Source organism: Hyperoodon ampullatus (genome assembly GCF_949752795.1).
Source record: "Hyperoodon ampullatus genome assembly, chromosome: 5".
NCBI classification, from domain to species: domain Eukaryota; kingdom Metazoa; phylum Chordata; class Mammalia; order Artiodactyla; family Ziphiidae; genus Hyperoodon; species Hyperoodon ampullatus.
In genome coordinates, this window is record NC_136918.1 from 81,170,932 (window position 1) to 81,186,053 (window position 15,122).

Below are 15,122 nucleotides of genomic sequence, written 5' to 3' on the forward strand. Positions count from 1 at the left end.
GGACAGTGCTGATTCTTCTGCATTTCAAGTGACTTACTGTGAAATACTACTTTTGAACTGGAAATGTATATATTCAGTGTTTCTTGTAAATTTCTACCTGATTGTAATATCTTTCAAACAGAGCTTAGATTAGAACTTAGGCTTCTGACCCATTGGAGACTGAGTAGTCCTTTCATTAGAATAAACTAGGTAAGAGACATTGGGAGCATTTGTTTGACAATCTGGTTTTACAAGGTCTGCTCACTCAGTTTTTCTGGTTGTTTTGTTACACTGTCTACTTTAAAAATAGTAAACTGATATTTAAATGTCTCTTTTTGTTCAGTGTTGAAACAGGCTGACAACCGTTAACCTGGGTTGCAGCTACAGGTGGCACTGGAAGCAGACTGGTTCCTGGACATGCCCGGTGGAAGGAGGGGCCCTAGTCGGCAGCAGCTAAGCCGTTCAGCTTTACCTTCTTTGCAGACTTTGGTTGGTGGGGGCTGTGGCAATGGAACAGGCCTGAGAAACAGGTAAAGAAGAAATAAGACTTTGCGTAATTTGTAGTATCCTATGATCAGTAAGGCTAATACAGAAGTCATCATGTTATTCAGATATTTGCTTATCAAGATTGTTTTCTGACACTGAAGTAGAAATCCTGACCCTAAAGATTGAAAACGAAGTATTTCAGAATACTTTGGAGATAGAAAGTTGTGATGCCCACAGAGTGAAAACAGGCTGATTCATACTTACGGCTGATAATCCAAATTCTAGTCATCACCTTTTTTTCCAGCTATTAAAAGAAGGGAGAAATGAATTACAGTTCAAGATGAATGTGATGGTTTAACTACTTACTAGCATTCTTTTTTGGGGAGGGCAAATTAAAATAGACAGTTAACATGAGATTCTAAAATTGTCATATTCTATCAAGGGTCTTAAAAATTATTTTGTTCAAAATGAAATGAATAAACTATCAGCTGTAGCCTAAACATCTTAAGATTTGTGTTATGTTGTATGAGAATAAAGAATTTGATTTTCTTAATGGAAATTTATCTCTATTCCTAATTTTCAAAAGTTAGAATGAATTATTTCTAAAATTATCCAGGATAACTCATTTCATCAGGAGGTTCTATCATGTAGCAGTAGAAAGAGATGGCTTTTACTGGATTGTTTGGTCAAGATAATTTTTTTTTTTCTGCTTCCTCCCTGAATAGAGTTTTCTCTGGCCTGGATTCTAATTTTCACAGCTAGCAGTCAGTACTACTCTTGTATTTTCAGGCCCTCCTGATATTTGTGCACTTTCTCTTTCTGGCCTGCCCTTCTTTCTTTCAGACCTTCCACCCCAAGCTCTACTCAGTCTTCAAAAGCAGTTCTGAATTGTCATTTCAGTGGGGCTCTCCCTGAAATTCCAGTTTGAAGGGACTTTCCAGGCTCTGATTCTCATTATACTAATTTTCAATCCAAATTTTATATTTACATATGTATACAGAGTACTTATAATTTATCCTAGAGTAATATTTCTACTCTCCTGTTCTTTGGGTTTCCTCATTTTAAAAACGGTGGTACTTTCTGCTTCATAAATAAATACTTTCTGCTTGGAAGTAAATGAAGTAGTAAATTGCAGTAACTTTTAAAAACTTTACTCTGAATTTTCCAAAATTTCTACAAATAACGTGTTGTTTTTTAAATAAATAAAAATGAAAAAATGAGACTATGTGAAAATGCTATTGAGGAAAGGTACTGTCCAACATAGATACTGAGATGAAGGATGTTTCCTATTTGAAGTTCATGCTTTAATTTTACTAATATATACTGACCATCAGTTTAGTGATTCAGTGCTTTCAAATTGCAGTAGAAGATCGTAACTGTGCCTAGCTAAGATTCTAGCTAGCTACAGTATTCTAACTCTACCTCTGTATTAACTACAGTAGTTCTTTGTTCATTTACTTTGACTTTGAGGATTTCCCTAGATTCTTAGATTAGATTAGATTCTCATACCGTCCCATGGAAACCCTCCTCAGTGTTTTGGGCTGCTGTAGGAGCACAAAGAAGGGGAAAAAAGTCATTCAGGCCTAGTAGTCTAGGCTTTAGGTTTCCTAGTCCTCTCTTAATGAGACTAACTTTTTCTCCTGTGTATTTTAAATATTAGGATACCATGTAAAATGTCTTTTGGGGGAGGGAATATGAACTGTTCTGCTGTTTAAAAAGAGCTGAAAACCACATTCTCAGATGGTTCTGCATGTACTTGAAGTCTGCAGATAGAATACTGGGAAGAACTAAGAACATTTAGAAAATACCTCTGCTCTTAAATGAGTTTAGCTCTGAGCATGTGATCTGTCTTCCTTGTAGCTCTTCTATCCTGGCTTTCCAGGTTCTAGTTATGGTTGCCTTGATCTACCATTCTCCATCAACTTTCCTCCTTTAACGTATATTTCTTTAGCAATTAATGGGGTTGGTGGGGAGAAGGACTTATTTTTCAACAGATTAGAATAAAGTGAAAAATAATAGTTGCTCATGTTTTGAAAAGTCACTAAAGCTATTATGAAGGATTATTTTGTGACATTTTTACCTAGAGGGGTTATTTTGGAAGAAGACAGACAGTCCTATATTTGTTTCTTGATGGGAAAGAAGCAGCCTAGAATAGGTTGTTTTACAAGACCTGGGGAAAGGGTATAAAAAGTGTGGATAAAACCAGTGTTAGATAGCCTAGAATATAGTTTTAGGAAGGATGTGTATAAAGAAAGACAATGTCCAGATGCAGAGAACTCATTTCTGGAGTGTCTGTAGAGTATTGAAGAGAGAAATAGACAATTGCTTAAGTGTGATGTAATTTTGGATGTTATACTTGATTCTGCAAGACAGAAATCAGCAGCAGAAGAGAGCATTTGCCCCTGTTTCTTAGGTGTTTGTGACCTGTTTGAAGTTAAACTTGAAAATATCAAAGAGGTAGTTTGGTGACACAATCAGAATTGAAATCCATCCTGTCCTGCTTTCTACCTGCGGGGAGCAGGGATTTGTTCTTGGGACTATGTGCTTAGATGATTGCCTTCTAAAGGAGGATATACTGTGAACTGCTGAGTTTTTTAGAGAGCTTTTAGTTGAGGGAGAATCTTATTTGAGAAGGACTAAGAGTGATTTTTTTTCCTTGTTTTGTTCTTGTATGCTTAGTTAATAATATCACCTGAGCATGTCCAAATGATCACTGCTTTCTCTATCCCTTTTAGTTCTTTTTTATTCCTTTAAATTTTTCTTGTTTTATCTGTTTGCTTACCTAAAATTTGCTGCTTGCTAGCTCCGTAAAGGCCAGTCTTAGGTCTGCTATGTTAACTCTTTCCTGCATACAAGGCCAAAGCAGGGTCCACCATAATTCATATTGTTTGCACAAATAGTTTAGGCACAGTGAGCCACTCTTATTATTTAAGGAAGCTTTTGTATCAGTGGAGGGGACTATTTACCAGTCAGGCTCCCAGATGCCAACCTCGTATGCAGTCCTTTCTAAGGATTGTTATGCTGATCATCTGCTTTCCTTTTGGGAGTCTGGAATTTTGGTAGTGCTAGGTAAAGAGTATTTACATGGCTAGTCTCCAGTAAAAACCTTGCCTGCTCAGTCTCTAATGAACCTCCCTGGTAGACAGCACTTCACACATGTTGTCATAACTAGTTGCTGAAGGAGTTAAGTGCATCCTATATGACTCCACTGAGAAAGGACTCTTGGAAGTTTGCACCTGGTTTCCTCCGGACTTTGCCTGGTACCTTTTCCATCTGCTAGTTTTGATTTGTATTCTTTTGCTGTTATACATCGTAGCCGTGAACATGACTATATGCGCAGTCCTGTGAGTCCTCCTAGCGAATCATCAGGCTTAGGCATGGTCTTGGGGACCTGCAGCACGGTTTGAAAGAGAATATTCAGTGATAGCATTGAGAAGAGTTCTTTGAAGAGAATCTTTTCCAACCCTTGTATTATAGATGAAGAAACTGAGGCTCAGGGATATAAAGTTACTTTCTCAAAAACCACAACTGGTTAGTGAGAAATCTGGGACTAGAACTCTCCCACATTGTATCTCAAACATTTGTGTCACTTTGCTCTTCTTGAATCTATTTTTTATTCTTTCAGAGGAACAATACTTTTTTTAAAATTTATTTTATTTTTGTTTGTGTTGGGTCTTTGTTGCTGCATGCGGGCTTTCTCTAGTTGTGGCGAATGGGGGCTACTCTTCGTTGCGGTGCGCAGGCTTCTCATCGCGGTGGCTTCTCTTGTTGCGGAGCATGGGCTCTAGGTGTGTGTGCTTCAGTAGTTGTGGCACGTCGGCTCAGTAGTTGTGGCTTGCAGGCTCTAGAGCGCAGGCTCAGTAGTTGTGGCACACGGGCTTAGTTGCTTCGTGGCATGTGGGATCTTCCCGGACCAGGGATCGAATCTATGTCTCCTGCATTGGCAAGCGGATTCTTAACCACTGTGCCACCAGGGAAGCCCTAGGAACAATACTTTTAATTTTTCTTAAATGATACCTCTGTAATTAATTTTCTGAGATGTATTGACAAAGTCTATTTATTTTAGCTCTTTTTTTTTTTCTTTTTTTGGTTTTAAGATCTTTGGTCATATCTCCTCTCAAACTTTTAACATATAGGAATACTTTCCTCTTTCCAACTGATTCGCTGGATCACTATATTTGATGTTTGTCTCTTTGTCTTTTGGCTTGAAGTATAATAGCCAAGGCTGTATAGGCTATCACAAATAACAGAATTTTTTCTTTTTAACTGACAAAGCAAAAGACTTTATTTGGAAGGGGCACCCGGACAGAGAGCAGCAGGGTAAGGGAACCCAGGAGAACTGCCCTGCCACTGGCTCACAGTCTCGGGTTTTATGGTAATGGGGTTAGCTTTCTGGGTTGTCTCTGGCCAGTCATCTTGCTTGTGCCGTATTTGGTCTGACTTGGTACTTCCTGGTGACGCACGCATCTCTCAGCCAAGATGGATTCTAGCATGAGGGTTTCTGGGAGGTTGGCGGGACATATTATGGACTGGCATCTCCTCCCTCCTTTTGGCCCCTCCCGAATTCTCCCAGTTAGTTTTCAGCAGCAGCACCATGTTCCTTATTGGGATCTCCTGTTATGAGATAACTCGTGCAAGCAGTTATTATTGTGTCTGGCCAAGGTGAGTTGTTTTGGTCAGTAGTTCCCTAACATTTTGATTTCTGATTACACGTGGCTCACTGTCTACCAGGGAAGAGAATATTTCACTACTGTATGAATGATAAGTGTGATAAGGGAACTAGGGACAGAATTTAATGGGCGTACAGAAGAGCGGTGCTTTTCCAAGTATGGGGGAGGAGGATTGAGCACATCATTTTTTAAAAAAATTTTTATTGGAGGGCAGTTGATTTATAATGTTGTGTTAGTTTCTGCTGCACAGCAAAGTGAGTCAGTTATATATACACATATATCCACTCTTTTCCCATATAGGTCATTACAGAGTACTGAGTAGAGTTCCCTGTGTTGTACAGTAGGTCCTTATTAGTTATCTATTTTATATATAGTAGTGTGTATATGTCAATCCCAATCTCCCAATTTATCTCTCCACCTTCTTTCCCCCTGGTAACCATAAGTTTGTTTTCTACATTTGTGACTCTATTTCTGTTTTGTAAATAAGTTCATTTGTACCTTTTTTTAGATTCCACATATAAGCTATATCATATGATATTTGTCTTTCTGAGTCTGACTTACTTCACTTAGTATGACAATCTCTAGGTCCACCCACGTTGCTGCAAATGGCATTATTTCATTATTTTTTATGGCTGAGTAATATTCCATTGTATATATGTACCACATCTTTTCTATCCATTCATCTGTCAGTGGACGTTTAGGTTGCTTCCATGTCTTGGCTATTGTAAACAGTGCTGCAGTGAACATTGGGATGCAGGTATCCTTTCGGATTATGGTTTTCTCTGGATATATGCCCAGGAGTGGGATTGCTGGATCATATGGTAGTTCCACAAATATAGATCTTTTGTACTTTGTTTTGAATATTTTTCTTGAAGCCCAGAGTGTTATTAACTTTGTTAACAGCAGAATTAGTCTGCTTTACTTAGGAAAATTGTGTAAAAACCTTTAAATCATAACAGATATTTTAGCATGTACTTTTGACTGAAGAGGAATAAGAAATTTATTTGTTCTAGAGAATGTTTAGTTTATTCTAGAGTAGAGGCTCCTCGTCAGAATTTTTTGTGTCCATATTTTATGATTAAATGGAGTGAGAGAATAGAATGGCTGCTGGCATTAATTCTCTCCAAGTTCACCAACTTGAACAACTTCAGAGGGCACCTTTCGTGTTGTATTCTGTGTGAAAAATACCTCCTGGAGTTGTGCAGTGCTGTGGCCCATCTCCCAGAACAGATCAGAGGATAGTGGTGTATTAATGATTGGTTTATGATTGAGCAAATAAGGTTTTGAGACCTACTGGTAGATCACAACCTACTCCTTGGTAAGCTTGTTCCATTGGAGTGTACTCTTGAGAATGAGGGGAAGAAATTTTTATAATTTTTTCCGACCCTCCCCCAATCCCTGTTCTTCCCTTCTAGCTCTTCTGAGTTTCTGCCATGGTATTCTTAACTGTTCAGAATGAGCAGAGTTCATACTCCCATGAGTCACTTAAAGTACTGTAAATGTCACATACTAATGGTAGAATTCTATATTTGAAAATTTTAAAGTAGAATGGTAACACTAATATTGTTCCTTCTCTAGAATCTTCTTTGGAAATAACCAAACCAAGCCTCTTTTCCTTGTTCTATTAGCAATAGTAGACCCTTAGATCTCTATTCACAGGCATATAAACAATGGGAAATTTTATTCCTTACCCTCATCTTATCATTTTATTTATTTATTTATTTGGCTGCTCCGGGTCTTAGTTGTGGCACACTGTATCTTCGTTGCTGCGTGTGGGATCTTTAGTTGCAGCATGCAGGATCTTTTAGGTGCGTCATGTGGGTTCTAGTTCCCTGACTAGGTATTGAACCCGGGCCCCCTGCATTGGGAGTGTGGAGCCTTTACCACTGGACCACCAGGGAAGTCCCTCATCTTATCATTTTAGATAGCCCAGCTATTTGTGACTTACAAAAGAGCTTAGGAGAAAGAACAAGAAGATAGGGATTAAAATCTCTACATTTTAATTTGTGTTTTAAGAGATCTCCCTCTTTTTCATGACTGTATTGGTCTGCTGTCTCCTCAACCTACAGGTATGTATTTGCAGTGAACTAGGAAAAGTACTGTCTCTGTCCTTAAGATTATGATCTGATAGACAAAAAGATGTATGCAAAAAAATTATACAACAGTATGAAAAAAACTGTATAACAGTATGAAAAGTGCAATAAAGGCAGAGTTTAGGTATAATGGTGGCACAGAGGAGAGATGAATCAGTTTGAATTGAGTGAGTCAGAGTAAGCTTTTAGAGGATATGTTGATCATTTTAAAAGTCTTGAAGGGTTTTGTCTGTAAATGTGTATGTGAAGCTTTAAGGAAGGTGATTGTGGAGGGCATTGCTGGTAAAAAGAATGGTGTATACAAAGGAATAGCATGTATATTCACAGATAGCAAATAGCATGGGTAGTATATAGGGTGCATGTGGAGGAGTGATAAGAGATGAGAGTAGTCTGTTAAGCAGAGGGCCTCATAGGACAGACTAAACATTTTTGGATATTATGCTATTAGTGGAGAGCCACTAAAGAGATTTAGTCAAGGGCTTCCCTGGTGGCGCAGTGGTTGAGAATCTGCCTGCTAATGCAGGGGACACGGGTTCGAGCCCTGGTCTGGGAAGATCCCACATGCCGCGGAGCAACTAGGCCCGTGAGCCACAACTACTGAGCCTGCGCGTCTGGAGCCTACGCTCTGCAACAAGAGAGGCCACAACGGTGAGAGGCCCGCGCTTGCTGCAACTAGAGGAAGCCCTTGCACAGAAACGAAGACCCAACACAGCCAAAAATAAAAATAAATAAATTAAAAGAAGGCTCAGCATTTAAGAAAAAAAAAGAGTTTTAGGCAAGAGAGTACGCTATCAGTTTCACTTCAGAAAGATCTTTGAAGGCAGATTGGAGGATTTGGTCAAAGTAGAGTTGAATTTAGAGGGATTACCTCAGTAGTTCCAGTGAAAAATGGTAACTCCTTGAACTTAGGCAGTGGGTTTAGAGAGGAGAGTGCAGTTTGGAAAAAGATTTATAAAGTGGAGTATATATGATTTAGAGAAGAAAATTCCTAATATGACTCCCAGGTTTCTGATAGGGGCAGCTAACTGGGTGGGCCGTGGACTAGGGTCAGGATTGTAGGAGGAGAACCACAGAGATGTCCAGTAGACAACTTGATATCATGGATCTAAAATGCAGCAGTGAGCTTTTTGGAGAGAAATTTTAGTTTTCAGCATGTAGGAGATAATGGAAGCCATGACCATGTATTACATTACGGAGAGAGAGTGTACAGAGGGAAAAGAGACGAGCAAAAGGTCCCAGAATAGAGTCTTGAGGAGGGCCAACAGTTATAGTGTAGGTGAAGAAGGAAGCAGAACCCCTTTGTGCTCTTTGACACTGAAAGGTATCACCATTGGAATTAACCATAATTTTCTCTTTTTAGGAATGGTAGTGCTATTGGCCTTCCGGTCCCACCTATCACAGCCTTAATCACCCCAGGTCCTGTTCGTCATTGCCAAATTCCTGATCTGCCTGTGGATGGGAGCCTGCTCTTTGAATTTCTCTTTTTCATCTACTTGCTGGTTGCTCTGTTCATTCAGTACATCAACATCTATAAAACAGTGTGGTGGTATCCTTATAATCATCCTGCCTCTTGTACTTCACTGGTAAGTCTTAACAGGCCTTTAAGTTCTTCATGTTACTTAGCCAAGAAACTAGTAGGAAAACTTATGTGTAGAAATTATTTTTCTTAATTTTTCTTGGAATAAAATGTTTTTATATTAAAGCACAGATTACCTTCAGAATATAATGTCATAAGATTGTTAAATATCTGGCTTTGGTCCATAACCAGAAGTAGTAAAAATATAAATGAAAATGCAGAAAACATTTAAGTATTTATTATAACCATATCACAGAAGGGTTTTGATATTTAGCTTTCTCTACACCATGTTAAATTTGTTGAAAGTTTAAGGTGGAAGTATGATTATATTCCAGGAACTTTACCCTTTTGATGGCTATATGAGGATAATGATAGCTTCTGTAACAAATAAACCGCAAATTGTATAACGCCTCAAACATGTAACAGTCTGAGGCAGTTGTCCTGGTTGGCAAGAGTAGCACACTTCCATTGGCAGGGGACCCAGGCCGATGGAGACTCTTCCATCTTCTAGCAGGTGGCCTCCAAGGTGGCTGTGGTCTGTCCCTGTTCTCCAGAAAGGGGAAAGAACGTAGGGAAGCATAAAGGAGAATTTCTTATAGGCCAGGCTCACGTCATTTTCACATGTACCCACTCCTAACTCTAAGGGAGGTTGGACAATATAGTACCTTAGCTGGGTTCATTGTTACCCTGAGTAAAATTGGGTTCTGTTACCAAAATAAAATGAGATAAGAACTAGCCATCTCTGCTGAAGTACATCAGCAGTTATAACTCTTTCCAGTTATTTAGTGTGCTGTGGTAATCTTGATGCACAGAGCGTTCTCCACAGATGGGTATATAAAGTAACAGTTCAGGATAGTCAGGTGACCTAGTAGGTAAGTGGACAGCAGTGGCAGATTTGGATGGATAATGGAGATATGCTCTAGGAGAAAGAAGATTATTGTTCTGGGTAGCTTGTATGTGTCTGACACTTATAAATGATTAGAAAACCTCCCTGGCCTGGTGAACATAGAAAGGAAATGTGGACCAAAATATTCAAGATAGTATGAGAAGGGAATAAACATTTTTATTTTAAATCCTTCTTTGGCCATGGTATTGTAAAATGAGGTTGGATTAGGTGATCTTTAAGGCTTCTTCCAGCTGTATAGTTTTATAAGTAAATACCTCAGTATCTTAACAGTGACATTGGCAAATACTTGCTAAAATATTTACTGTTATTTGCAAGTATTATCTCATTTATTCTTTCTAAAAACAGGTAGGTACTACGCTAAGACTCCCATTTTATGTGAGAAATATAAGACCTAGAAGTTATGAAACTGGCTTAAAATCACATATGACAAAGTGAACACTCAAATTCAGACCTATCTGCTATGCTTTACTTCCTGTATTTATTCTGTGTTTACTCCATGAGTACCACTGGTTAGTTCTGTTATACTGTTTTCACTTTGACATCCCATGGAAACTTCTCACTTACTGAATTTTAAGGTAATGAAAGAGCTCTTTGCCCAGTCAACCATTTCTGACAGGAGTTCGTGTGAAAGTCCCTTATAAATGTTGCCTTGAAATGGAGGGAGCCAGGGCTGCTATGGCTGCTGACTCCAGAATTATGCTTCCTTTGCCTGACTTATGCCACCAAAAATGGGTGCCTTTTACCCTGCCCCTCTCCCCACTTTACTCAGTTTATGTGATTGGCAGACATTAAATCAAATCTAGTAACTTTAGTTACAGGAAAGTTCGGAAATGTAGTTTTTAGCTTTCCAGTCCCTACAGTAGAAGAAGGCACACTTAAAGGAGGTTATCATGTGGACTGGCTAACTTATCTGCCACACATAATCCTTGATCACACAAAGCTTAAAATTTAATTGTGGAGCTAAGAGTAACATATGTGGAATAGCAAATAAGATTTTAGCCCATGAATCTGAGGGCCTGCATCAGTGAGCTGTTAAAGGTGAATGGGCTGCTACAGACCTAATCGCTTCCCACCACTGAAGGTATTCAAGCATGGCAGGTGGCAACTTGACTGGGATGGTCGCCAAGGGACTTATGTCTTAACTAGTGGTTTGTCTCTTTTAAGTTTTCTTCTGTTAGGCATGCCTGACTCAGAAATTTGTCAGATTTATATATATGGTTTTTCTTTTTCATTTTCAAGATCTTAATAATTATCAAAAAGAAAATGTGGGCACCTGAATATGTAAAGTTTCATTCTAGCTATCAAATAATTAGCTGAGTGAGTCTTATCCCTAAGAAACGTAAAAGCTAAAAGTGGTGTAGTAAGTTATTCAGAATATTCAGGAGTGGAGCGCTTTGATTAATCAAATATTCTGGTTTATAAAGAGTTAATCGTGGGCTTCCCTGGTGGCGCAGTGGTTGAGAGTCCGCCTGCCGATGCAGGGGACACGGGTTCGTGCCCCGGTCCGGGAAGATCCCACATGCCGCGGAGCGGCTGGGCCCGTGAGCCATGGCCGCTGAGCCTGTGCGTCCGGAGCCTGTGCTCCGCAACGGGAGAGGTCACAACAGCGAGAGGCCCGTGTACCGCAAAAAAAAAAAAAAAAGAGTTAATCGTAAGTAGATTACTAGTTTTCAGTGATTTAGAATATAACAAAATTTGCTTAACAATGAGGTACATTAGGCACTTAAATTTTTCGATATAAAAAATGTCTTAGATGGATTGGTGATACATAAGACCCCCCAGACATTAGCTAGGGGGTGTAGTGTATTTGCTTTCATTATTTTGGAGGAGTAGGATGAGCAGGGAGGAATCTCAAAACTAAGAGGGGATAAATAATTGTTAGAATCCAAACACTTAAAGAGAGACAGGGAAAAGGAAAGGGTCTGAGGAATGGTAAGCCACTCTCTTGATACTGCTTTACCTTTAAAATGTATCCCAAATCTGGCCACTCCATCGCTACTGACCCTGTTCAATCGATCATGTTTTCTCATCTGAATTGAAAGCAATAGCTTCTTAACTGATCCTTCCCCAATACAATGTATTTTCCACACAGCAATCAGTGTGATAATTTTAAAATACAAATAGAATCATGGCACCCTTTGCCTAAAACACTCTTATGACTTCCCCATAGGAAAAAATATATAAACTCAATCTTTTATTGCTCATTACCTCATTCCAGCCTTCTTGCTGATTTTCAGACATACCAGGCATATAATTTCCCTGCCTTAGAGCCTGTGTGATTACTTTTTCCTCTGCCTGGAGCTCTCTGCCCCCAGATCTTGTCATGGCTTGTGCTTTTTTGTCATTCAGCTGTCAGCCCAAGTGCCACTTTCTCAGAGATATCCTCCCTAAGCACCAATTTAAATTGGTTCTGCACTTCCCAGTCATTATTGTTTTATTTCTTACCAGCAGCATAACTATTTGAAATGCTTTTGCTTGTTAGTTTGTTTATTGTCATTGCCCTCCCCCCTTAAGCAACTTTATTAAAGATGTGGGTTTAACTGCTGTAACAGGGTGTCTAAAACAGAACAGATGCTTATTTCCCTATTGTATAAAAAGTAGGTAGGTGATATAAGGCCAGTGTGGCAACTCTTCGTATCTGTTGCTCTGCCACCCCCAGTGTGCTTCTTTCAGACACCATGGTCCAAAGGCTCCAACTCTTGTCATCACATGCAGCTGGCAGGAAGGAGGAAAGGAGAAAGAGACAGCTCTTTCCTTTAAGGGCATGGCTTGGAAGTCACACACATGACTTTCCCTCATATCCCTTACCCGCAAGTAGTTATTGCAAGGGAGGCTGAGAAATGAACCTTTAGTCAGCTAGGAGTCAGTGTCCAGTTAAATTCTGTGATGGCAGAAGAAACAACTAGTAATCTCTGCCATCCCCTTTCTCTCTCACACTGCAGTAAAAAGTAAGATCCAGGAAAGCAGGAATCTTGTCTATCATTCTTCAGCTTTGTATCCTCAGTATCTAGAAGACTACATGGCACGCTGTGGGTGTCTAGTTCATATTTATTGAATAAGTTGAGAAATTCTGGAAGGAGGACTGTGGAAACTTACAGACCTTTTGACCATCAAAATGAAAATACATTCCAACTTTTTTTGTTGCTAATGACTTTTCATTTTGTTTATTATCACAGTTATATATACAGACTTAGAACTAGAAGGAACCATACACGTCACCTAGGTAATGCTATCATTTTATAGGAAGAAGAGATCAAATATTAGACATGTTTTTAAATCAAGTTAAGGGGAAAGACTGAATGTATTGATGTATCAGTGAGTAGGGAGTTTAGATTAGTAGATGCCCAATTAGATTAATATAAGCTTTCATAAAGAGAGACCAACAACAGTAACTCTTGAAGCCTGGGAATTTAAATTTGACACTCATTATAAATATGGCATTTTAGATAATTATTCTTGCCATAATTCTGCAGGTTATCACTTATTAACCCAAAACTGTAATCTTTTCTTTCTAATACAGTAAACTTGCAAAAAAAGAGAAGGTTACATTCCAGATAGTTTAAAATAGTGTTAGAAAAGTTAAAGCAATTTGTCATGAAAGAAGTAGAAGGTAGGTAGTCTCTTCAAGGTCCCTCAAATTCCTGTGGTCTGTAAGTGTAAGATGATACAGGACAATCTTTTGAGGGGGCAAACCTCTTCATGTAGTAGTTCCAACTGGATACACGTATTTCTTTCTGATACAGTTATTTGTTTCTCTTACAGAATTTTCATCTCATTGATTACCACCTGGCAGCATTCATCACAGTGATGCTTGCGAGGAGGCTTGTATGGGCCCTCATCTCAGAGGTAACAGCTCATTCACTGTATTCTATCACTTGTAGCTAGAGCTAGTTAGAGGTTGAAAATGTGAAATGTCCAAGTATAATTTGAATGCAATTATAAATTAATTTCTTTACTCTTACATGAATTGTGCTAGTTCTTTTTAAAAGGTTTTCTTACAGTATATTTAAAATTCAAGTGTGATATACTAATTCAACTGTTAGAAATCTCATTTGTCCAATAGGAGCTTAGTTCTAGCTTCTGAGTTCTCCAGTACAATCTTTCTAATTTTGATAGTTGCAGTAAAAATAGGATGGATTTTAGGTAACTATTGTTAAGAAGAGTTGTATGTATGTAAATAAAGAGTTGCATCTAAAACATTGTTTCAAGTAACATTCACTTGAAATTATTTATATACCATTTGTGGAGTTGCTAGCAAGAGACATTTGTTTGAGTTTACTAAAACTTAGAATTTTAAAATGACAGCATCCACACTTGCATAGGACTAATCTTGACCCTCCCTAGGTTAGGATCTCCTGTTACTTACTCTCCAATAGCAACATACTCTTTTCCTCCTCACACTCTTCCCAGTGTCACCAGGGCAGCAGAGCTTGAATGTATTCATCATTTTTGCCTTATTCCAAACCCCAAGTTCTTAACCATTGTGCTACCTATATGTGACAGATACTACACAAGGTCCTGGGGATACAGTGGCAACCAAGACAAGTAAGATGTCTTTTTGACGTCCTTATGATGTCTTTATGAGGCTGCCCAACGAAGAAAGACAAATATTAAACTTAAATTTATTACTAATCCTAAACATTTGAGAATGGAGGCAATGGGGTAATTCCATTGGCTTAAATGCCTTCCCTTGACTTTGGCACATGAGGTACATTGGCATGAGGTATGTATCAGGGGAGTGATATGCAACTGTTTGTTCTGCTGGGCTGAGAACAGCTTGAGCCTACTCTACAGTTTAAGGCCCAGGCCGTAGTATTAATTCAACTGCTTCTTTGCATTTATAAGTAACTACACAAATAGTATATATTGTGTATATATTATATATGCTATGTAGTATGTTGGGTGAACTAAGAAATGGATATATAGGAGGGACCTGAAAAACTCCTCCTTTCCCATGTGCTGTTGACTCCAGAAAATTGTTTTTCTGAGTTCTGACACTGCTGTTAGAGGTTATAAGAATCTGTCATTTTCCCCTGCATTTCACTCATTCCTTCCTAGTTCAGTTTGAAAGAAAATGACATTGCAGAGCTTCATGTTTAGACAAGTATGTTTTCTTACTATATTTAATCAGTTTTAAAAATCTGGGATTAAAGAAGAATATTTGAACAGCTGTGATGTAAAGAACTAGAAGTAATGATCATGCATTATTTTCATATTTGCAAAAGTCAAAAAAGAAACATTTATTTATATAGGGATTTGTCAAATAACATCTGATTATTTTTGAAGTTTCAGTAATTTATTAAACATTAATTTAGCAAACAGATTGGGGGGAGGATTCAAGGAAAAATAGAAACACTGTTGCTGCTGTTGAGGCCATTGCAGTCTAGTCCGGAGCCAGATAAATTAGTGGC

The 15,122-nt window shown here is 38.6% G+C and overlaps 1 protein-coding gene across 2 annotated transcripts in view; it reads left to right on the top strand.

Moving 5' to 3' along the window:
• Positions 1 to 396: 396 nt before the first annotated feature.
• The window catches only part of TMEM39A (transmembrane protein 39A), a gene marked incomplete at its 5' end in the record, with an annotated part of 28,273 nt that continues 13,547 nt past the window's right edge, over positions 397 to 15,122 (top strand). For both annotated transcript variants that reach the window (XM_079704701.1, XM_079704702.1), the window contains 3 exons: positions 397 to 509; positions 8,589 to 8,811; positions 13,474 to 13,557. In XM_079704701.1, the coding sequence (XP_079560827.1) occupies positions 397 to 509; positions 8,589 to 8,811; positions 13,474 to 13,557 (420 nt within the window). The remainder of the gene's footprint in view (positions 510 to 8,588; positions 8,812 to 13,473; positions 13,558 to 15,122) is intronic.